The following is a 24,061-nucleotide window of genomic DNA, read 5'->3' as shown; positions in this document are numbered from 1 at the left end:
CATATTGATTAAATTTGTCCTCTGTATTTTTAACCTTCGCAGAAGTGAACTCAGTGTCAGTGGGGCGTGGGTCTTGGGCGGACCTAAAAAAGGCGTGCGAGCATGACGGCCTACAAACTTGGCTCAGGTTTTACACCGGGAGGAATGGGCCAAAATCCTTGCCAAACTATTACGAGAAGCTTGTGGAAAGATATTGAAAATGTTTGACCCAAGTCGTACGGTTTAAAGGCAAGGCTACCAAATACTTCTTAAATGTCTGTACGTTTCTGACTTTGAAGTAATGAAAAATTGTCGAATTTCTAATTTAATACATACCTGTGGCAAGAAAGCAAAGCGTGGGGAGTCTCCGTTGCTAAAATGCCAACAGCCTCCCAAAATACATCCACTCATCCTTTCTCACCTTTAGTGGCATTCATTTTCTTCCTTGACAATTGCATCATGTTTTTGTGGTTCAATTAAAAAAAAAAAAAAAACATTACAATGCAGAATATTGTACATTACAATGCAGAATATTGTATGTGGAGCCTCAAAACATGATAAAGGGTCCCAGTTTTTCGAGGGATTCGTTGCCTCCTCCGCCATATGCTTGCTCATGCGGGCTTCTTGACTTATGACTAGCGCTATCATTTTTTACTACAACAGTTGATACTTACTGTGCTTTTGGTGCCGGAGCACAACTTTTTCCCACTGTGGAATAACTGAACATCTAAAAGCAAGGACCAACTTTTAAAGCACTGTCAACCGGAAACTCCCTTTCCAGTTGGACTTGAGCAAATATTGCTGGATTTGATTAGTAAGTCTGCGCTGTACTTCATCACGTTCAGTCCAATTTACTGACACCGGACCACTTAACAGCACGGAGACAATGTTTCAGACACTAACATCGACAACAAATGACGAAAAATGGAATTCAACTCATTCGGTTCTTGTTTAATAGATACTGCAATTACAATGCACAAATACAGCACTTAAAAAAATAATGAATGACTTTTATTTCATAGAAAACCTGTCATAAGAAAACATCTGAAGTGAAAGAAACATAAAAAAAAAAAATTTCATTGGACTTTATGTACATTTTTAACATGTTTTTTCAGGTGTCCAGACTGTGTAAAGTGCTTCGGGCAATGTGGGCAAGAATGTGGTTTCTCTCCTGTGTGGATGTACTTGTGTCTTTTCAAGTTGTTCTGGTCAAAAAACCCTTTCCCACAATACGGGCACCAGTGTCTTTTCTCCCCACGATGCCACCGCAGATGCGCATTGAGTTCGACACTCCTGGCAAACTTTTTTTCACACAAGTGGCAGTGGAATGGTCTCTCCCCTGTATGGCTGCGTATGTGGGTCTCCACATCTCTCTTTGTGAAGAACGCCTTGTTGCACATCTGGCAGACAAAGGGCTTAATTTTCCCATGTACCATCTGGAGATGTTTGGTGAGGCCAAAACCATAAACAAAACCCTTCCCGCACTTCTGGCAGATATGGTTCCTACCCTTGTGATGCACTCTGCCATGCCTGTTAAGACCCTTGGCGTCAGGAAAGCTCTTTCTGCAGAGCGTGCAACAGTATGGCCTGTGTCCGGTATGGAGACTGACGTGGCTTTCGAGAGCAGAACTACTGCTAAGAACGCGACCGCATTCCTTGCACTGGTTCTTAAGCAGCCGCTTACCAATGACCAATCGAGGTTGCGGCGATCCTACAGCAGCTGCCGCTCGCACTCTACGGGGAGAAATATATTTGATTCCCGTTTCACCCCTCGGATGACTGTTCATTACCTGCTTAGTTGTCTTAAATTTAGGTTGTTTATTTTTCGGTACAGGGTTCGATATGGCTGCTGTGGATAACGTATTTGCATTCTGCCTCTTCACATTCATTTTTTGAACAGTATACATTCGGTTGAATCTCGAATTCCTAGGAGAACTTTCTCCAGTTTTACTTGAACTGGCATCATTTGTAGCCCATTTTGGCAACCGAGCACTCGCGAAAGCGGTTTTCCCTAATGACGAATTGGATTCTCCTTTTGCGCTTTTCTCTTCTTTACAGAAGTTGCCACTCCTGAGAGATTGAGAATGAGCAGTTTTCATTGAACTGGAACCATTCTGACCGACGGGAGGCAGCGGGGACTTTTTGGGGCTAGCTAATTTCGTCCTTGGAGGAGAAGGAGAGGTAGAAGTCTTTTTCTGGGCAGACTGGTCTGGATGGCTCATTTTAACACTTGCATTTTCCTTAGGAGAGAGACACCTTGTACGACTCTCAGGTTGAAATTTGGGCTTTAGAGGGGTGTTGGTATCTTTAGTTGTATTAGACCTTAAATACTGCTGGAATGACTTTCAACTTGTTTGCGCTATTCTCATCTCTATTCGTGCTCGGCTTTCCAGCAATCACAGCAGGGAGTGTTGTTTGAGTAACACACGGTTTACCTTTAGTTAAACCTGACCCAGGACTCCTATTAGAATCTCGCAATTTTTCAGAGGACGCATTATCGGTACATTGGTTGGACGAAGAGCGACTCAGCTGGGCTAATTTTGTCTTTGCCATGTCAGTTGTACGCATAGTTGAGCTTGACTTTGGAGAGACTGGAGATTCAAATGGTTTGTTTGCACACTCTTCAGCTGCAGAGGGCTTTTCTGAGTTTATTGGAAGGCGTTCAATAGGATCTCGCATTGTTCGACTGCCAGACTCCAACGCATTCTTTGTTGAGCTTCCATGGGCGACATTTATTTCAGTGTGCGGCATAATTGAGGCGCTGTCTCTCGTATCTTTTAGAGATAGCCTACACAAACTTACGACTGGCTTTCGGGAGCCTAACAGAAACAGGCTCACATGTACTCGTCCTTTCAGTGTAACTGATGTCTGTACTCTGTTGATTTCTGAGACTTACTTGGAGAAACTCGATTTCTGTTAGTTGCCCTGTAGGACTTAAGGGACTGGCTGTGTTTGTGGAAACAGGACTCGGCTCAAGGGTAGAATCTTGCTCAGTCGTACTAACATTCTCTAATCTGGGTTTCTTGGGACTTTCAGGCATACATGCTTTTGTTGTTGCTCTTTTAGCACGAGAGTGCTTTTTGAGGTGAATTCCGAGACGAGCAAAAACGGATTTTTTCTGTAGCTTTCTCCTGCTGTCGGTATTGGTCCCTTCGCGCAAACTTTGGGCATCTGGAGACTCATTTGCTAGTACCTGCAACACAAGAAGACAGCATTATTTTGATCAGAAGGAAAACACAATCAATCAATCAATTACACAGCCGTGACTTATATTTTAACATTCAATGTATATTAGCAGCAACGTGACAAGTGGCCGCCATTTTTGTGCAGTTAAAAAAATAAATAACATCAAATAAAAAAACGGAACGAGCACTTCAATCGCTTCTAAAATCCTCCATTACAGTACATGACCTATTCTACTGCCCACACTGCTCTTCTCACAAATAATGTTCCATTTGTGCGAGTTAAGTTGAGTTTTTAGGGCAAGTGATGCCGTCCGAAGTGTCAGGGTCATTTTGACGTGTCGACGTCTCAGAATTTCAGCCCGTACGAGCAATTGGTGGATATTTTGTAACTGAAACTTGCCGGCCAAGCGGAGAAGGGGTTCGAAACGGTCAAGGAGATATCCTGAGAAATAATGAAATTGTACTGTTTTATTCCAATTTGGAGTCGTTCTTTGACCAGATTTTCTATTGGTGATATCACACAACAACATTGCTCAAAAGGGCCCTTTTTTTTCAGATAGAAAAAAACTGAGCCCATCTTCCAATTTTGCCAAGTCTCGCTGCGTTGTACTCTGGTTGAAGTGGCCGTTCCAACCGGACTCCGGCATTTTGACAGCAATTCTCATCACGTTGCCAAAATTAACGATTGAAAATCTTTTTAGACCTAAAGGTAGTAAACTTCTACATTACCTTGTCGGCTTCTTGAATCACAGGTGAAATTGCCAACTGCGCAATGAACTGAGTTTTGCTCGATTGTAAATGAGGTTCAGGTAAGTCCTTTGCGATGGGGGTTAATTGCACAGCGGTAGCCGAATAGCCCTGCTCTGCATCGTCGATTATTTCCTCATCCAGAGTGCAGGTTTCACATTCTTGGTCAGATACACCTGACAACTCAGCCTTGCCAAATTCTATTGTTGTTTTCGCCAAGATTGGTTCAGACACACTGGGTGACAAACCAGTGGCTGGTGCCTCTTCCAAAGTGGAGCATGGTGATGCCTTCTCTGATGTTGAGGAGGGATTTAAAGTTTCTTTTAAATTGGAACACTTCCTGGTTAATAATGGAGGCACTTCTGTCGGACAGACTGTTGGCTCTGATGCCTGGTCGTTGGTCAAAGACGAGGTGCTGTCTGGCGGCACAACGTCTGATTCCCTTTCATGAGAAGAAAGTTGTGAAACCAAAAATGATCCAGTGGACAAAGCCGGATATGGCAGCCTTTTCAGTCTGATTACTGGGACGAGTGGAAAACGGTTTATCGGTACACTCTCGGTTGACAATGCTGCTGCTTGTTCCCCAGGAGTTACTTTTAAGCTTTCACAAACGCTCGTTTGCTGTGACGAACATTCCAGTTGCGGGTGTGACAATGGGGACGTCTGTTCATTTGGCAATGGGGTTTCCTTTTCATCGGAAGCCATTGGAGCACCTGTATTTGGGTGCTGCGATGATGACGAAGGTGTTATCTGTTCAGTTGGCAATGGGGTTTCTTTTTTATCGGAAGTCACTTGAGCACCTGTGTTTGGGTGTTGCGATGGTGACACGGTGACAGCTGGTCCCACTGAATTCTGGTTGATAGGTGCAACTAGTGTCTCGGACATTTGTGGTTGGCTTGCCACAAGACCTGTAGCTCTGTGAATGATTATTTTGATTTTTTTGCACGGTGTTGGGTGTGCCCTTTGTTCTGTTGAGCTGATTGTTGTGTCAGACATAACACGGGGGGCAGCTGTTGTGGAGGTAACATCATTTTTGCTTTGAGCAGCAACTGTTGACACAACAGCTGAGATCTGGTTTGGGGACAGCGGGGCAATTGGTTCTTGTGGATGAGTGGATGGTGATTTGGAAAAAACAAAGATTTTCTTGGGGGCGGGGTCTGGGCCCATCGTTGTCTCTAATGGTTCTGCCAATCCACTCGGAGGATGGGGAGCGCGCTGCTCAAGCGATTTGCCTGCTGTAGCAGTCAACAATGATGTCGATGTATTGCCGGAAGAACCAACACCGTGTTTTTGTTGGTGCGCTGTAGGAACACTAACGTGGGAGTGAGAATTGCTGGAGTTGGTTGTATAAGTGACAAAAAGTGCCTGGTTTGTTGACACCTCTTCTGCACCCTTGTCACTTACACTGGCAGTCGGTGGTGACTGTGATGGCAATGCTGGGGTAAGTAGTGGAGATTCCACCACAGAAGGTAAGGTAGCAACAGAGAGAGGACACTGGTCTTGGGCTGTTGCCTTTTCTTGTGGTGAGGATTCACTCTTTGACTGATCCATTGCTTCAACGAGTAGCAATGCGTCCTGGAGCATTACAGAGCTGCTACATATCCCAGGTGGATGCGACAGTGCTTGTGGTAATGAAGCATTTTGGCAGGGAGGTGGATTCTTCACTTCATCATGTAATGCACCATCAGCACCAGCTGAGGGTAACAAACGTGTTTCCTTTGGGGTCTTTTGTAGGCGTTTCACTTTTTGTGAGGGCTGTTTTCTTTGTTTTCTGTTTTTGTTTATTTGCCCTTCTGTTTCACACTTGGTCTTCTCTTCCATCAAGCCACATTTGATCTGTTCTCCTACTTGTATGTTCCGCAGTGTTGGCTCGACATTCTGTTCCTCTGCTTTTTCTGCTTGTTCATGACCTCTTGATGGTTGCTCCAATACCATTTGCATATTATCACCTACTGCAGTAAGTGGGCTAAGATGATTTACTGGCTCTATTGACAGATTTTGTGCCTCGTGTAAATTGTGATTCTCTTCCAAAGTGGGGTAAACTGTGGTCCCTTGAGTGTAATGGCTTCTTCTGAGCTCTCCAGTTGAACATTGATGGCTCTTGGGGTCTTCTGTTCCATTTTCACAAGCTGAGGTTGGTGGTAGACCTAGAAAAAGTGAGGGGGGAATAATCAAAGGGACTTAAGACCGACAACATCGAGAGTTTGTAAGCCTTTTTCAAGTATAATTTCAAAATTCACTTCACTATTTTTAGTCAGCTTAAGCGTCTCACCTGCAACTGCATACAATATGTCACTGCTGACTACAGTGGGTTCAGAATCCTTTAAAATAAACAGAGAAAAAAATATTAGACAATTTCATAACAAACTTTGGACAAAGATAGAGAGAACCAAATCACCCAAGCCGGATTATTTCTTCGTAGTCATGCCATAAATGTTCATTTCTCATCAATGACACAAAGTTTTTTATTTTTTAAAGTTAAATATAGGACTATAGGAAGAATATACACATTATATAAAAATGACGTAAGCATGTCAAAATGTGAATGCAGCCAGGTGACAGCTCATGGCAAGGTACCCACTTAATTATAGTTTAGAGTTTCTCGACCGGGTTGTGCCAGCAAACAAGTTAGGAATGAATTATTTGTGCCCTTTGCTTCTGCCCTCCATTAATGATTCGATTGCTTTCAGCAATGACAATGGTCCACTTTGACCACAATCCGTTGATGTGACATGACTAGGGATGGGTACCGAGCCTTAGAATTAAACAGGCCCGGGGGCTAAATAATTAAAGACCAGAGACTCAATAAGCTCCACCTTTCATTGTTCTTTTAACGGCATTGGAAAAATTACTCAAATTTATTTTCCATGTATTTAGGCGAAATGAATGTTATTTTGCAAATTTTTTTTTTTACCTCCGATCTCGTTTCTATCTTGCAACAAAATTAAGGTAATCGTCTAATAAGCATTTTCACAATCAGAGGTGAGCCATCTCCACCGCACTCCAGCGCCACCTGTGAGAGGCATGGCTGGCTGTAAAGCGATCATTTTAAAATACGATTGGTGTAAAAAAGTCGATCGTGCCATATAACCCTATTTTCAACCCATATTATCTTGCAAACCTGATAAAAGGACATCAAAGATTTAAAAAAAAATCTGATAACATGGGACCCTTTGATAAATGACATGATTTTTAAAAAAAAACAACTGCATTTTATGTTTACTTGGGTTATCGTAGCCTGATATTTGCCATAGATTTGTTTGATGATCTAAAGCAAGGTGGGTCAACTGCAAAAAGAAAAAAAAAATAATAATAATAATAATTTGAGAAGGGGGTGGGGGGGGGGACAGCTCATGAGGGCCACTCTTTCTGTTGAAGGTGGTGATCTTTAGGGAGAAAGATGTCAGGACAGGTTTGGTTACTTTTACACCCGTTTCAAACCAGCTATCCTCCCCCTCCAGATTTGGACGTTGTTATCCGTGAATAAATGTCCTTTCTTGAGTGCAAATGAACCGCCGATTCTGGACCCGAAGAAGCATCCCGTCGATGTGCAGCAGCTGCTTAGTGCACCCCCTCATTGGACTGCGCTGCATAAACAATATTGCTGAGTTTGCTTCTCTGGATTACGTCCATGGCGTGACCCATCTTTTGTCCGTGTGTGTTACTGCGTTTGAAATGCATTGGGATGTTATGTTTGCGGAAGAAGAAAAAAAACCAACTCGAAACATAACTGTTGAGATTTTGGTTTATTTTACAATCTATAGGTTTCAGCTGGGTGGAAGCCTTACTTCTGTTTCTTCATCCTATCTCCTGCATCCTCCTCTCGAACACCAACTGCCCTCACGACATCCATCAACCTTCTCTTTGGTCTTCCTCTCGCTCTCTTGCCTGGCAGCTCCATCCTCATCATCCTTCTACCAATATACTCACTCTTCCTCCTCTGGACATGTCCAAACCATCCAAGTCTGCTCTCTCTAACTTTGTCTCCAAAACATCGAACCTCGGCTGTCCCTCTGATGAGCTCATTTCTAATTTTATCCAACCTGGTCACTCCGAGTGCGAACCTCAACATCTTCATTTCCGCCACCTCCAGCTCTGCTTCCTGTTGTCTCTTCAGTGCCACTGTCTCTAATCCGTGCATCATGGCATCATGGCTGGCCTCACCACTGTTTTATAAACTTTGCCCTTCATCCTAGCAGAGACTCTTCTGTCACATAACACACCTGACACCATCCTCCACCCGTTCCAACCTGCTTGGACCCGTTTCTTCACTTCCTGATCACTGCAGATCACAATGTCATCTGCAAACATCATGGTCCAGGGGGATTCCAGTCTAACCTCATCTGTCAGCCTATCCATCACCACTGCAAACTGGAAGGGGCTCAGGGCTGATCCCTGATGCAGTCCCACCTCCACCTTAAATTTGTCTGTCACACCTCCAGCACTCCTCACCGCTGTTGTGCTGCCCTCGTACATGTTCTGTATTATTCTAACATACTTCTCTGCCACTCCAGACTTCCGCATGCAGTACCACAGTTCCTCTTTGGGTACTCTGTCATCGGCTTTCTCTAGATCTACAAAGACCAAATTGTAGCTCCTTCTGACCTTCTCTGTACTTTTCCATCAACATCCTCAAGGCAAATAATGCATCTGTGGTACTCATTCTAGGCATGAAACCATACTGTTGCTCGCAAATACTCACTTTTGTCCTGAGTCTAGCCTCCACTACTCTTTTCCATAACTTCATTGTGTGGCTCATCCACTTTATTCCTCTATAGTTACCACAGCTCTGCACATCACCCTTGTTCTTAAAAATGGGCACCAGCACACTTTTGCTCCATTCCTCAGGCATCTTATCACCCGCAAGAATTCTGTTAAACAAGCTGGTCAAATCCACAGCCACCTCTCCATACCTTCCGCTTCCATACCTCCACAGGAATGTCATCAGGACAAACTGCCTTTCCATTTTTCATCCTCTTTAATGCCTTTCGAACTTCCCCCTGACTAATCATTGCCACTTCCTGGTCCACCACACTTGCATCTTCTTCTCTTCCTTCTCTCTCATTTTCCTCATTCATGAACTCCTCAAAGTATTGTTTCCATCTATCCAGCAGACTGCTGGGACCAGTCAAAACATTTCCATCTCTATGCTTTATCACCCTAACCTGCTACACATCCTTCCATCTCTATCCCTCTGTCTGGCCAACCTGTGTCGATCTTTATCTCCTTCTTTAGTGTCCAACCTGGCATACATGTCATCATATGCCTCTTGTTTGGCCTTTGCCGCCTCTACCTTCGCCCTACGTCGCATCTCAATGTATTCCTTTCTCCTACCCTCGGTCCTCTGTGTGTCCCACTTCTTAGCTAACCTCTTTCCTTGTATGAGTTCCTGTACTTTGAGGTTCCACCACCAAGTCTCCTCCTCTCCTTTCCTGCCAGAAGATACACCAAGTACTCTAGTGCCGGTTTCTCTGATCATCTTGGGTGTAGTGGTCCAGTCTTCTGGAAGCTCCTCCTGTCCAACGAGAGCATGTCTCACCTCTTCCCGAAAAACCGCACAACACTCTTCCTTTCTCAGCTTCCACCACATGGTTCTCTGCTCTGCCTTTGTCTTCTTAATCTTCCTCCACACCACCGGACTCATCTTACACGCCACCATCCTATGCGGTCTAGCCACACTCTCCCCTACCACAACCTTACAGTTGGTAACCTCCTTCAGATTACATCGTCTGCACAAGTTGTCATCCACCTGTGTGCTTCTACCCCCGCTCTTGGAGGTCACCCTATGTTCCTGCCTCTTCTGGAAGAAAATGTTCACTACAGCCATTTCCATGCTTTTTGCAAAGTCTACAACCACCTTTCCTGGATGCCGTACTTACCCATTACGTCTTAATCACCTGTTTCCTTCACCAAAATGTCCATTACAATCTAAACCAATCACGACTCTCTCTGTCTGGGATGCTCAGAACTACTTCGTCTAGCTCCCTCCAGAATTTATCTTTCACCTCTAGGTCACATCCTACCTGAGGGGCATAGCCACTATCACATTATACATAACACCATCAATTTCAAGTTTCAGCGTCATCGCTCGATCTGATACTCTTTTAACCTCCAAGACATTCTTAGCCAACTCTTCTTTTAAAATAACCCAGACTCCATTTCTCTTCCCATCTACACCATGGTAAAATAATTTCAACCCTGCCCCTAAATGTCTAGCCTTACTGTCTTTCCACCTGGTCTCCTGGACACACAATATATCAACCTTTCTCCTTATCATCATGTCAACCAAGTCCCGAGATTTTCCTGTCATAGTCCCAACATTCAAAGTGCCCACATTCAATTCTAGGCTCTGTGCTTTCCTCTTCTCTTTCTGCCTAAGAACTTGATTTCCACCTCTCCGTCTTTGACCCACAGTAGCTGAATTTCCACTGCCGCCCTGCAGGTTAATGGTGCCGAGGGTGGACGTTGTTAACCAGGGCCACAACTGATCCGGTATAGAAATCTTTAGATGAACGCTCATTTGTTTGGAAAAGTTTTAAACCGGATTCCCTTCCTGACGAAACCCTCTGCATTTATCCGGGCTTGGGACCGGCCTACAGTTTGGACTGGCTTGTGTTGGGACTTCTGTTTCTGTTGGGACATATTTATGGGGGTAGAACTGTTTGAAAATGTTTCTTCACTCAAAGACACAGACCACTGGACAGCTGGTAACAAATGTTTGGCTCTTTTGTTTAGCAGTTTATGTCAAATGATGTTTGTTTTTGTATACTTTATTGTAAATTGGGTATCTGTTGCTGAGCATACAGTAGTTTTTGTATTTGTGTGTTGTTTGTATCATTTAATTGAAGGTTGATAAGCAGCTTGAAGTGCAAAAAGAAATGTCAAAAATTTCCCAAAATTGCATTGGGTTGTCACACCCCATGTGAACTGTCCCCATTCGGAGGGAAAAATATACAAACACTTATCAGCCGGGCAAACCTGGACAGAAGGAAGCTGGACAGCAAGGGATAACAAAACAAAGCCAACCAGCAAGGACCTGAGGAGGAACCCCCAGACCACGGTCAGCGTCAGCTAGTGGGGAAACACAGAGCGCTAGCAACCATCTGAAGCTAGCTAAAAAAGCAAACAAGATAGCTGGGGAAGACAACAAGCGAGCTAGCATCTGACTCTATTTGATGATGCTAATAAACTGGCTATCATCAAGCTAACAGATGAGCTAAGATAGATAATAAGCTAGCCATCATCCAGCTAAAACACTAGCTAGCATTTGAAGGTACCGGGGGAAGCCAACAAGCGAACCTTTATGCATCTAACATGCTAGCTTGCATCTGATGCGAACTGAGGAAGCCAATAAGGTGGTAAACATTCTAGCTATCAAGCTAGCTATCATCCAGCTAAAAGGTTAGCCTTCATACAACTAACAAGTTACCTATCATCCAGCTAAAGGATCTATCAGTGGATATGGACTGAGACAAAATGGCTGACAATGCAGAAGTCAATGAGATTCTGGGAAATCTCAAGTGTTCTTGATCTCAATCAGCATTCACCAGGAGACTAAATATCCTAACCCAAACTGCAAACTCATCCACAGAAGAAAAGCTGAAGGCTGAATCAGAAAAGCTTGATAGCAAATACTTCAACCTCATTGCAGCCAGCACCGATTACATGGGAGGGTCTAGCTGAGGCAATCATCGATGACAGCAGGTCACAAGCAGAGAATATCACAAAGATGGCAAAGGATTGCGACGAAACATTTGCAGAAGTTGTGCCTGAAGTCAAGTTCGCCCTCTGGTATAGATTCGCTGCACCTGAACTAGTCACCCGGGCGAGCTGAGACAGCCATGGACCCAGCAGGTCTGATTGAGGTGGGGCAAAAAACCTCTGATCTCTGTGAAGTACAGGGTAAATACCTGAGGGAGTCGGCTGAAAAGACCAAGAAAGCAAGAAAGCACTAGCCTTACGGAAACCCTGGTTTCCGAGAGTCCAAGCTGGTAGGCTACCATAGGTGACGGTATGCCTGACTGAATGGAGTGAGTTTCTGTGGCGCAAGTGGGAGCAAGAGATTTGTGACGCAAAGTGAAGGAAATACAAGCCGAAGATCAAGATAATATGTGCCCAAAACGTGGATATGTAAAAACAGAATGCAATGCTACAGCAAATGTGAAGTGGAGAATAGAAAGACTAATCAGCCGCTGCACAGATGCCTGGCGCAGCATCAGTGTGGATAGGGAGGATCGCTGGTGAGAAAGCGGGGTAAGCTATCTACATTATGTCAAACTGGAAAAGCCGTCTGTAAACAGAGAAGGAGGTTTGAGGCATCACCTTAAGCCTATAACAATGTCCTGACATCCCTCCCCCCAAAGCCTCTTCTAAAGAAGAGCTGTCTTGATGCCACAGTACTCAACTAATGGCCCATATCTAACCTGCTATTCTAAGTACTAGAAAGTTGGATACCAACAGGTTACTGGCTTTCTCTTAGGATGGTGGTCTGTAAGATAACTCTGGTGGTGGGGAGAAATATTAAGAAGACAAAGACAGAGACGCGAACCATATGGTGGAAGCTGAGAAAGGAAGAGTGTTGTGTGTTTTTTCGGGAAGAGGTTAGAAGGGTTCTCGGTGGACAGGAGGAGCTTCCAGAAGACTGGACCACTACAGTCAAGGTGATCAGAGAGACAGGCAGGAGAGTACTTGGGTGTATCTTCTTGTCTGAAAGGGGAGAAGGAGACTTGGTAGTGGAACCTCAACGTGCAGGAAAGAGCATAGCTAAGCAGAAGTGGGACATTGAGAGGACCGAGGAGAGGAGAAAGAGATACATTGAGATGCAACATAGCGTGAAGGTAGAGGTGACCAAAGCCAACCAAAAGGCATATATATGATGACATGTATGCCAGGTTGGACACTAAAGAAGGAGAAAAGGATCTATACAGGTTGGCCAGACAGAGGGATAGAGATGGGAAGGATGTGCAGCAGGTTAGGGTGATGAAGGATAGAGATGGAAATGTGTTGACTGGTGCCAGTAGTGTGCTGGATAGATGGAAAGAATACCTCGAGGAGTTGATGAATGAGGAAAATCAGACAGAAAGAAGAGTAGACGAGGCAAGTGTGGTAGACCAGGAAGTAGCAAAGATTACTAAGGGGGAAGTTAGAAAGGCAGTTGGTCCTGATGACATTCCTGTGGAGATATGAAAGCATCTAGGAGAGGTAGCTGTGGAGTTTTTGACCAGCTTGTTCAATAGAATTCTAGCGTGTGAGAAAATGCCTGAGGAATGGAGGAAAAGTGTGCTGGTGCCCATTTTTAAGAACAAGGGTGATGTGGGAACTATAGAGGAATAAAGGTGATGAACCACACAATGACGTGATAGGAAACTGTCGTGGAGGCTAGACTCAGGACAGAAGTGAGTATTTGTGAGCAACAGCATGGTTTCCTGTCTAGAAAGATTACCACAGATGCATTATTTGCCTTGAGGGTGTTGATGGGGAAGTACAGAGAAGGCCGCAGGGAACTGCATTGTCTTTGTAGATCGAGAGAAAGCCTATGACAGAGTACTTAGAGAGGAACTGTGGTACTGCATATGGAAGTCTGGAGTCGCAGAGAAGTATGTTAGTACAGGATGTGTATGAGGGCAGCAGAACAGTGGCGAGGTGTGCTGTAGGTGTGACAGAGGAGTTTTAGATGGAGCTGGGAGATGGATAGGCTGACAGATGAGGTTAGACTGGAGTCCTCGTGGACCATGATGTTCACAGATGACATTGTGATCTGCAGTGAAAGCAGGGAGCAGGTGGAGGAACAGTTAGAAAGGTGAAAGCATACACTGACGAGAGGAATGAAGATGAGCCGAAGTAACTAATATACGTGCATAAATGAAAGGAGTGAAAGGGGAAGAGTGAGGCTACAGGGAGAAGAGCAAGGGTGGTGGACTTAAATACTTGGGGTCAACAGTCCAGAGCAACTGTGAGTGTGAGAAGGAAGTAAAGAAACCAGTTCAACCAGGTTGGAATGGGTGGAGGAAGGTGCCAGGTGTGTTATGTGACAGAAGAGTCTCTGCTGTGATGAATGGCAAAGTTTACAAGACAGTGGTGAGGCCAGCCATGATGTACGGATTAGAGACAGTGGCACTGAAGAGACAACAGGAAGCTCCTGTGGCAGGACGTGTTTTTTTGAGGATGGAATTGATGTTTGTCTCCCATTTCAGGCCCTGAGAGACTAATTCCCAGGAACTTGAAGGTCTTGATGGTTGTCAGAGGGAAGTTGGTCAGCGTGAGGGGCAGCTGAGGGGGAAGGATGGTTCCTGACGTCCACGATCATCTCTACAGTCTCGAGCGTGTTCAGATCCAGGTTGTGTCGGCCGCACTACGGCTCCAGCCGCTCAACTTCCTGTCGATATGCAGACTCGTCACAGTCTTTGATGAGGCCGATGACTGTGGAGTATTCTGCAAATTTCAGGAGTTTGACAGCTGGGTGCATTGAGGTGCAGTTGTTCGTGTACAGCGAAAAGAGCAGCAGAGAGAGGACACATCCTTGGGGCGCCCCAGTGCTGGTGGTGTGTGTGGATGAGGTGGTATCCCCCAGCCTCACCCACTGTGTCCAGCCTGTCAGGAAGCTGTACATTATTGGCAGATGGCAGGTGAGACGCTGAGCTGCAGAAGCTTGGAGGAGAGGAGTTCGGGGATGATGGTGTTAAACTGCATATACAGGAAGGATCCTTGTGTAGGTCCCCGCACCGTCGAGGTGACCGAGGATGAAATGGAGTCCCATGTTACTGCGTCATTCACAGACCTGTTTTCTCGGTAACCAAACTGCAGGGGACCAGCAGGGGACCTGTGACGCTCTTGTTCGTGGATGGTCAACATAGAAGGGGGAGTCAGAGGTGTGATGGTGGTCAGTGGTGTGCCTGGGTGGGTGTGGGGTGTGAAAGTGTCCTTTTAAAATCTGCGCTTGAGGCACCACCTTGAGGAATCTGCACACTTAGGGCCTGAGGTTCTACCTGCAGGCTTTAGGGGACGGGTGTTATCGCTGTTCGCCACGACGAAGTCCTTAGGTCAGTCGCAGAGTCCATTTGTTCAGTGATCCAGAACAACAAGTTCCAGGTCACCGCCAAGAAAATAATCGCTTTCATCAGAGCAGGTGAAAAGGCTCAACATTAGACTCCTCATGCTGTCTTCAAATGAACGTCCTCTCCGGAGCACCGGTGATCACCACCACAGTTTTCCTCATTTTGTTCTTTTTTTCACCCGACACACTGACAATGGTGTGGCACATTCTTGTTGTCGTCACCATGGTAAGGAGTGTATCCGGTCACGTTGACCAGTCACACGTTTTCTGGTTACGCCTCTCCGACAGTGTTTGATTTGACAAGATAAACCATGTATTACATAAACAATGCAAATATTAATTTTAACTGACCCCCTGACATCTTTGTTCTCCGACCTTTAAGCTTCTTCTAAAGAAGAGCTATCTTGATGCCACGGTACTCAATAACTTTAACTGCCCATATCAAACCTGCTATTCTAGGTCCTAGAAAGTTGTATACCAACAGCTTACTGACTTTCTCTTGTCTAATAATGCTTTTGATACTTTCCAATCAGGCCTCAGGTCGCACCTCAGCCCTGACGCAACTCTGATCAAGGCGATAAATTATATTTGTCTCAACACGGATGCAGGCAAAGTCGCAGTCTTAGTTCTGCTGGACCTGAGCATTACTTTTGACAGTTGACCATCTGAGCTTATCACACGGGTTAGAACACTTGGGGAGACTCTCTGGTACTGTTCTAAACTGGTTCAAGTTCTCTCTCGAGGACAAGAAGTTTTTCGTTGAAATTAGTTTCTCGGGCCAAATGGCTACAGCCTATGGGGTTCCCCAGGGGTCAATCCTGGGATCCCTATTATTCAACTCTTACATGCTTCCATTAAGCCAGATAACAGACAATTATAAAGTGTCATACCATGTAGATGACACTCAGATCTACATGTCACTGGCAGGTGAACATGGGCCTGTAGATTTACTCGGTCACTGCATCAAACAGATCAGTGTGTGGATGCAAAACAATTTTCTCTAGTTAAACTCCAACAAGCGGCATGGGGGCCGACTGGTGAGCACATCTGTCTCACAGTTCTGAGGACTGGGGTGCAAATCCCGGCCCCGCCTGTGTTGAGTTTGCATGTTCTCCCACGTGCCTGCGTGGGTTTTCTCCGGGCACTCCGGTTTCCTCCCACATCCCAAAAACATCACAATCAGAATCAGAATCATCTTTATTTGCCAAGTATGTCCAAAACACACAAGGAATTTGTCTCCGGTAGTTGGAGCCGCTCTAGTACAACAGACAGTCAATTTACAGAACACTTTGGGGACAAAGACATTGACAAAAAACAATTGTGCAAAAAGATGCAGAGTCCTCTAGCACTTAGAGCAGTTCGAACGACTAATATTGCAATAGTCCGGTGCAATGACCATTGTGCAAAGGGCGCTGAGACTTCAAGGAGTGTATGCGGTTTAAAGTGACGAGTAGTGCGATCATCTGGGACAATGTTGGTTGTGCAAATGTTACAGATACTCCTCAATCGGTGTGCAAATGGAGCAGATGCTACTCTGGCATGAGTGGCCAGTATATGCAAATAGTGCAGCATGGCGAGACAACTACAGTGAGTGCACGAGTAATACATAATTGGCCCCACAGAAATGTGACAACGAACTCAAGTCAAAAAATTGCCAGCTTGTTGTATGGAATTATAGGTTAGGTGTTTAAGAAGTTGATTGCAAGAGGGAAGAAGCTGTTGGAATGTCTATTAGTTCTAGTTTGCGTTGATCGGTAGCGCCTACCTGAGGGAAGGAGCTGGAAGAGCTGGTGACCGGGGTGCAGACGGTCCGAGAGGATTTTGCACGCCCTTGTCTTAGTTCTGGCAGCGTGCAAGTCCTCAATGGTGGGTAGGGGGGTACCGACAATCCTTTCAGCAGTTTTGATTGTCCGTTGCAGTCGGAGTTTGTCCTTTTTTGTAGCAGCACCAAACCAGACTGTGATGGAAGAACACAGGACTGATTCGATGACCGCTGTGTAGAACTGTCTCAGCAGCTCCGGTGGCAGGCCGTGCTTTCTCAGAAGCCGCAGGAAGTACATCCTCTGCTGGGCCTTTTTGAGGACGGAGTTGATGTTGGTCGCCCACTTCAGGTCCTGAGAGATTGTAATTCCCAGGAACTTGAAGGTCTCGACGGTTGACACAAGGCAGCTGGACAACGTGAGGGGCAGCTGTGGCGAAGGATGCCTCCTGAAGTCCACGATCATCTCTACCGTCTTGAGCGTGTTCAGCTCCAGGTTGTGTCGGCCGCACCACAGCTCCAGCCGCTCCGCTTCCTGTCGATATGCAGACTCGTCACCGTCCTTGATGAGGCCGATGACAGTGGTGTCATCTTCAAACTTCAGGAGCTTGACAGTCGGGTTCGCTGAGGTGCAGTCGTTGGTGTAGAGAGAGAAGAGCAGCGGAGAGAGGACACAACCTTGGGGCGCCCCAGTGCTGATGCTGCGTGTGGATGAGGTGGCCTTCCCCAGCCTGACCTGCTGTGTCCTGCCCGTCAGAAAGCTGTAAATCCACTGGCAGATGGCAGGTGAGACGCTGAGCTGGAGAAGCTTGGATGAAAGGAGTTCAGGGATGATGGTGTTGAACGCTGAGCTGAAGTCCACGAACAGGATCCTCGCGTAGGTCCCTGCACTGTCGAGGTGTTCTAGGATGAAGTGCAGTCCCATGTTGACTGCATCATCCGCAGACCTGTTCGCTTGGTAGGCAAACTGCAGGGGGTCCAGCAGGGGACCTGTGACACTCTTGAGGTGGTCCAGCACTGAGACGTTCAAAGGACTTCATGACCACAGATGTCAAAGCGACAGGCCTGTAGATGCATTAATTGTACACTCTAAATTGCCCGTGGGTGTGAATGTGAGTGTGAATGGTTGTTTGTTTCTATGTGCCCTGCGATTGGCTGGCGACCAGTTCAGGGTGTACCCCGCCTTTAGCCCGAAGATAGCTGGGATAGGCTCCAGAATCCCTGCGACCCGAGTGAGGATAAGCGGAATGGAAGATGAATGAATGAATGAGTAAACGCCAACAAAACTGAAATCGTCTGTGGCCCACAGAAACAAAGAATGTGTTATCAGTCACCATGAGACAGTTTCTCTGAAACGTAGTAGGGGGGTTAATGGTTATAATGGACTCAGACCTGGTCACATTATATCAATACCATCAGCAGCCTTTTATTATCTCAAAATCATTGCCAAAATCAGAGTAATTGTGTCTAAAACTGCCTTAGAGAGATGAAACTAGGTGTCTGTCTCCAGCAGGTTAGAATACCGTAATGGCCTGCTCACTGAGGTCTCTAATCCAGCTCTAAAACAGCTGCAGAATATCCAGAACGCTGCTTCTGGAGTCCTGACGAGAAATCCCTGCGAGGGCTTCCTGATGCTCAGAGAATAGACCTTTCAACAGTTCTGCTTGTGTACAAGTATCTTCATGGTCTAGCGCCAAAGTACGTCTCTGACATGTTAAAAGCCATATGAACCTTCTTGGGCTCTGAGAAAGTCAGGGACCAGTCTCCAAATGGTACCCAGAATCAAGACTAAACACGGTGTCACTGTGTTTCAGTTTTAAGATGCTAAAATCTGAACGGTTTTCCAGAAGACAAGACAGGCCTCAACTCTGACAATGTTCAAATCTAGACTGACCACAATTCTATTTATTATTTGTGCATATAATGACAGAGTGTTTTATCTGCACTCGTCACTTTTAATTGAATTAATTAATGATTATTTTATATTAATAAATAGTTTTATTTACCTTCTGGTAATTTTATACAACTGTCGAGCACTTTGAATTGCCTTCTATACAAATGTTGCTCTACAACTCAACTTGCCTTACCTTGCTTATTGTACAGAGGTGCACTGATGGCTTGTGTGGTGTAGAAATCAACCCAACATTTCAACAAGTTGTCGACTTTTTGCGACCAGTAAGACATACACACCTCGTGATTTGGAAGTGCAACTGACAGGTTTGAATTTCCTTCTTTTGCGGCGTCAACGTCGAAGTCATTTAGCAGGATGTACACCATATCCTCTTCATTATATTGTTTGTCTTGTTCTTCTGGTTGCTCAATCACCAAAAGATGGCCAGAAAGAAGGTCTGCAAATGTTTGCATAAAGTCAAATTAACATTCTGAAATGCCTTTATCACATGCAGTGTTGTGTAATGTGCAGCTCCATCACTGAGACCAATAGTTATCTTGACCCATTTCCAAAATTACCATACATTTAGGATGTATAATCTTATTACGAAACAATAAATGACTAAACATTACAATACCATTCAGTGTGATTACAAAACAATACAATTCACAGTATTGCAAATAAGACGCAATACAATTTGACAATTGATGCAACACAGTAGGATATGATCAAATGCAAAGAATACTGAGGCGTTATTTGCTTGGATAACACACATTTGTAAAAATTAGAAAAAAAAAAAAAAAAGTTTACTTTTATAATATAGCGTACATGGAAAAATTACATTCAAATCCTGCAAAGCGAACGTAAACGATTGCCGATCGAAATTTTTTTCTTCACACAAATAAAAAATGTAAACCAGAAAAGGTTTGCCCTATGCTGTGACACAAATCGTGCAAATCGGAAAAGCAATTGCATCATTTACCATATAATAGCCTCTTTTTACATAATCTCCCGTTTTATTGCCTGGCTTTAGTAATAACTTAATTGAAGCTATGTTCATATGGCAACAAATTCTACCGTTATCCTTTATCTCATTGACTGTTCTGAAAAATAGAGGCGCTAGTATTGGCCAAAAATGTTTAATGAATTCAACAGGGATCCGTCCAGGCCAGGCGCCCGTCCCGTTTGCATATTTTTTAATGCCTTGATATGGTCACCTTTTGATGTGAGTAATAGACAACACTGTTCTCCCCAATCTGTGATTATCCAGATTTCGAAATTAATAATATACCCCTTAATTTTTGTACATGGAAACAACATGGAATTAACCACCTACAACAACTATTTAACAATAATGGCTGGTTGGGCCACCCTCAAAAGCAACAACTGAACTATAACTATAACTTTTCTATAACTGGCTGAGAGTTTTTCACCTCTGAGGAGATATTTTGGCCCACTCGTCCTCACCGAACTGCTTTAATTTAGCAACGCTGGAGGGTTTTCGGGCATTAACGGCCTTTATAAGGTCATGCCATAACACTTCAATCAGATTCAAGTCCGGACTTTGACTATGCCACTCCAAAAACTTCATTTTGTTTTTAAAGTCCTCCACCCTTGCTATCTCTTCTCCCCGTAGCCTCATTCTCCCCCCACCACCACTCTCATTCATGCACGTATATTCTGTTTTACTTCGGCTAATCTTCATTCCTCTGCTTTCCAGTGCATGGCTCCATCTTTCTAACAGTTCCTCCACCTGCTCCCTGCAGATCACAATGTCATCTGCAAACATCACGGTCCATGGGGATTCCAGTCTAACCGCATCTGTCAGCCTATCCATCACCACTGCTAAAAGGAAAAGGCTCAGGACTGATCCCTGATGCAGTCCCACCTCCACCTTAAATTCGTCCGTCAAACCTACAGCACAACTCGCCGCTGTTCTGCTGCCCTCGTACATGTCCTGTATTATTCTAACATACTTCTCTGCCACTCCAGACTTCCGCATGCAGTACCACAGTTCCTCTCTGGGTACTCTGTCATAGGCTTTCTCTAGTTCGAGAAAGACAGAATGTAGCTCCTTCTGACCTCTCTGTACTTTTCCATCAACATCCTCAAGGCAAATAATGCGCCTGTGGTACTCTTTCTTGGCATGAAACAATATTGTTGCTCGCAAATACTCACTTCTGTCCTGAGTCTAGCCTCCACTACTCTTTCCCATAACTTCATTGTGTGGCTGATCCACTTTATTCTTCTCTAGTTCCCACAGCTCTGCACATCACCCTTGTTCTTAAAAATGGGCACCAGCACACTTTTCCTCCATTCCTCAGGCATCTTCTCACGCGCTAGAATTCTATTGAACAAGCTGGTCAAAAACTCCACAGCCACCTCTTCTAGATGCTTCCATACCTCCACAGGAATGTCATCAGGACCAACTGTCTTTCCATTTTTCATCCTCTTTATTGCCTTTCTAACTTCCCCCTTACTAATCATTGCCACTTCCTGGTCCACCACACTTGCCTTTTCTACTCTCCCTTCTCTCTCATTTTCCTCACTCATCAGCTCTCCGAAGTATTATTTCCATCTAGCTAGCACACTCCTGGCACCAGTCAACATATTTCCATCTCTATCCTGAATCACCCAAACCTGCTGCACATCCTTCCCATCTCTGTCCCTCTGTCTGGCCAGCCTGTATAGATCCTTTTCTCCTTCTTTAGTGTCCAACCTGGCATACATGTCATCATATGCCTCTTTCTCCTCTCCTCGCTCCTCTCAGTGTCCCACTTCTTCTTAGCTAACCTTTTTCCTTGTATGATTTCCTGTACTGTGAGGTTCCACCACCAAGTCTCCTTCTCTCCTTTCCTGCCAGAAGATACACCAAGTACTCTCCTGTCTGCCTCTCTGATCACCTTGGCTGCAGTGGTCCAGTCTCCTGGAAGCTCCTCCTGTCTACCGAGAGCCTGTCTCACCTCTTCCCCAAAAGCCGCGCAACACTCGTCCTGTCTCAGCTTCCACCACATGGTTCTCTGCTATGCCTTTGTCTTCCTAATCTTACTCCCCACCACCAGTCATCTTACACACCACCATCCAATGCTGTCTAGCCACATTCTCTCCTACCACAACCTTACAGTCGGTAACCTCCTTCAGATGACATCATCTGCACAAGATGTAATCCCCCTGCGTGCGTCTACCTCCGCTCTTGTAGGTCACCCTATGTTCCTGCCTCTTCTGGAAAAAAGTGTTCACTACAGCCATTTTCATCCTTTTTTGCAAAGTCTACCACCATCTGTCCCTCCAAGTTCCTTTCCTGGATGCCGTACTTACCCATCACTTCTTCATCATCCCTATTTCTTCCACCAACATGTCCATTACAATCTGCACCAATCACGACTCTCTCTCTGTCTGGGATGCTCAGAACTACTTCGTCGAGCTCCTTCCAGAATTTCATGTGATTAGTGGAATAGCCACTAATCACATGACATATAACACCCTCAATTTCAAGTTTCAGCCCCATCACTCGATCTGATATTCTTTTTACCTGCAAGACATTCTTTGACAACTCTTCGTTTAAAATAACCCCGACTCCATTTCTCTTCCCATCTACACCATGGTAAAATAATTTCAACCCTGCCCCTAAACTTCTAGCCTTACTGCCTTTCCACCTGGTCTTCTGGACACACAATATATCAACCTTTCTCCTAATCATCATGTCAACCAACTCCTGAGATTTTCCTGTCATAGTCCCAACATTCAAAGGCCCCACATTCAGTTCTAGGCTGTGTTTCCTCTTCTCTTTCTGCCAAAGAACCCGCTTTCCACCTAAAGTTTTAAGTCGGATTCCCTTCGTGACGCAACCCTCTGCATTTATCCGGGCTTGGGACCGGCCTACAGTTTGCACTGGCTTGTGCCCCCATAGGGCTGCATTCAAGAGCAGTGTTCATGATACCATCAATCACAGCAAGCTATCCAGGTCCTGAAGGAGAAAAGCAGCCCCAGACCACCAAACTACCACCATCATGTTTGACTTCTGGAAAGGTGCTGTTTTCCTGAAATACATTTACACCAAATGTAACGAGACACACACCTTCGAAAATGTTCAACTTTCGTGTCATCGGTTCATATAATATTCTCACAAAAGTGTTGGAAATAATTCTGATGTTTTCCCCCCCCCCCCAAACGTAAGACGAGCCTTTATTTTCTTCTTCGTTATCAGTGGTTTTTGCCTTAGAACTCTGCCATTTCGCCCTGGTCTATTCCTTATTGTTGAGTCATGAACAATGATCTTAACTGAGGCAAAGGAGGCCTGCAGCTCTTCAGATTTGTCCTGAGTTCCTTAGTTACCCATTGGATGAGTCGTTGCTGTGTTCTTGGGGTAATATTTGGAGGCTGGCCACTCCTTAAAATATTCACCACATGTCCCATGTTTTCTCAATGACTTTCTTTCTTATCTTCTTGAACTTATTTGGAACGTGGCATTTTGTTGCAGCTTTTTTGGGGTCTTGGTTGAAATGTTCAAATGATGTTCAAATGACTTCTTGATTGAACAAGTCTGGAGGTAATCAGGTTCGGACGCGGTCAGTGAAAAGGAACTCCGCTTTCCCCAAAATTTAATTCGCAACAGTTAATCATGACATACCATAATAATCATCAAACCATCTATTGGGTTTAGGGGCCATTAGTTTTTTCCTTCACATGGTCAGGTAGCTTTGAATAGTACCGTCTTTAATGAATAAAAGGACCATTTAAAAACTGGAAAGCTGGAAAAGCATGTTCGGAGACGAAGATGACGAAGTGATTGTGCACAAAGGAACACAACAATTTCCATGCTATTGTTTGTTGCTTTTGGAACAGAAAAATAGATCGATGTTTTATAAGGCTCCTCCATCGGCTGTTTTTTTTTTTTTACTCAAGCGTGAATGGCCGTTGCTGTATGACTTCGCCAAACCGGAAGCGAGTAAACCGTATTATTAACAACGGAAATAACGTCACGCCGCCATGCATCGGCTGGAGTGAATGTACTACAGACGCCTCACAAAATGCGTTCCCCTTCCCCCTCACACAATTCCTAGAGATAGCGCCAAAGACGATTCGGCAACATTTGAGACAAACAAAAGCATCCAAACTCACCGCACTGAACGGCTCCATCCCGCGTCCCCGGACGGCCACGTACACCGCTCGCAATGGTAATCGCATCCGCCATTTGTCTGCATGTTGTTTTCAGGGCCTCGTTCTCCGTCTTCACCTTCGCTAACTCTGCCTTTAATTCGTCCACCAGCGTTTCGAAAAGGTTGGTCGTTTCTGCTATCGTATTCTTAACTAGTCCGTCCATAAAGGATGCGTACTTGGTTTGGAAATCGTCCGTCGACATAATCGCCTGTAATCCTTTAGTTTGAGTGACAAAACACAAGTCCGCTTTGATCGGGAGGCTTCGACGAAATGTGGCGAGATGGCCG

The 24,061-nt window shown here is 45.0% G+C and overlaps 1 protein-coding gene across 1 annotated transcript; it reads right to left on the bottom strand.

The window, feature by feature from the left end:
- Positions 1–2,764: 2,764 nt before the first annotated feature.
- On the bottom strand, positions 2,765–24,061 carry LOC133417293 (mucin-2-like). The gene is made up of 5 exons (XM_061704960.1): positions 23,736–24,061; positions 18,914–19,071; positions 6,184–6,232; positions 3,894–6,058; positions 2,765–3,172 (listed from the first exon to the last, which is right to left on the bottom strand). The coding sequence occupies exons 1-5, from the start codon at positions 23,974–23,976 to the stop codon at positions 2,768–2,770; spliced, it is 3,018 nt and encodes a 1,005-aa protein (XP_061560944.1). The 5' UTR covers positions 23,977–24,061; the 3' UTR covers positions 2,765–2,767.

The sequence above is a fragment of the Phycodurus eques genome, chromosome 2 (assembly GCF_024500275.1).
Source record: "Phycodurus eques isolate BA_2022a chromosome 2, UOR_Pequ_1.1, whole genome shotgun sequence".
In the NCBI taxonomy this organism is placed as follows: domain Eukaryota; kingdom Metazoa; phylum Chordata; class Actinopteri; order Syngnathiformes; family Syngnathidae; genus Phycodurus; species Phycodurus eques.
Note: the sequence above shows the minus strand (reverse complement) of the source record. Positions and strands in the feature narration are given on the sequence as shown.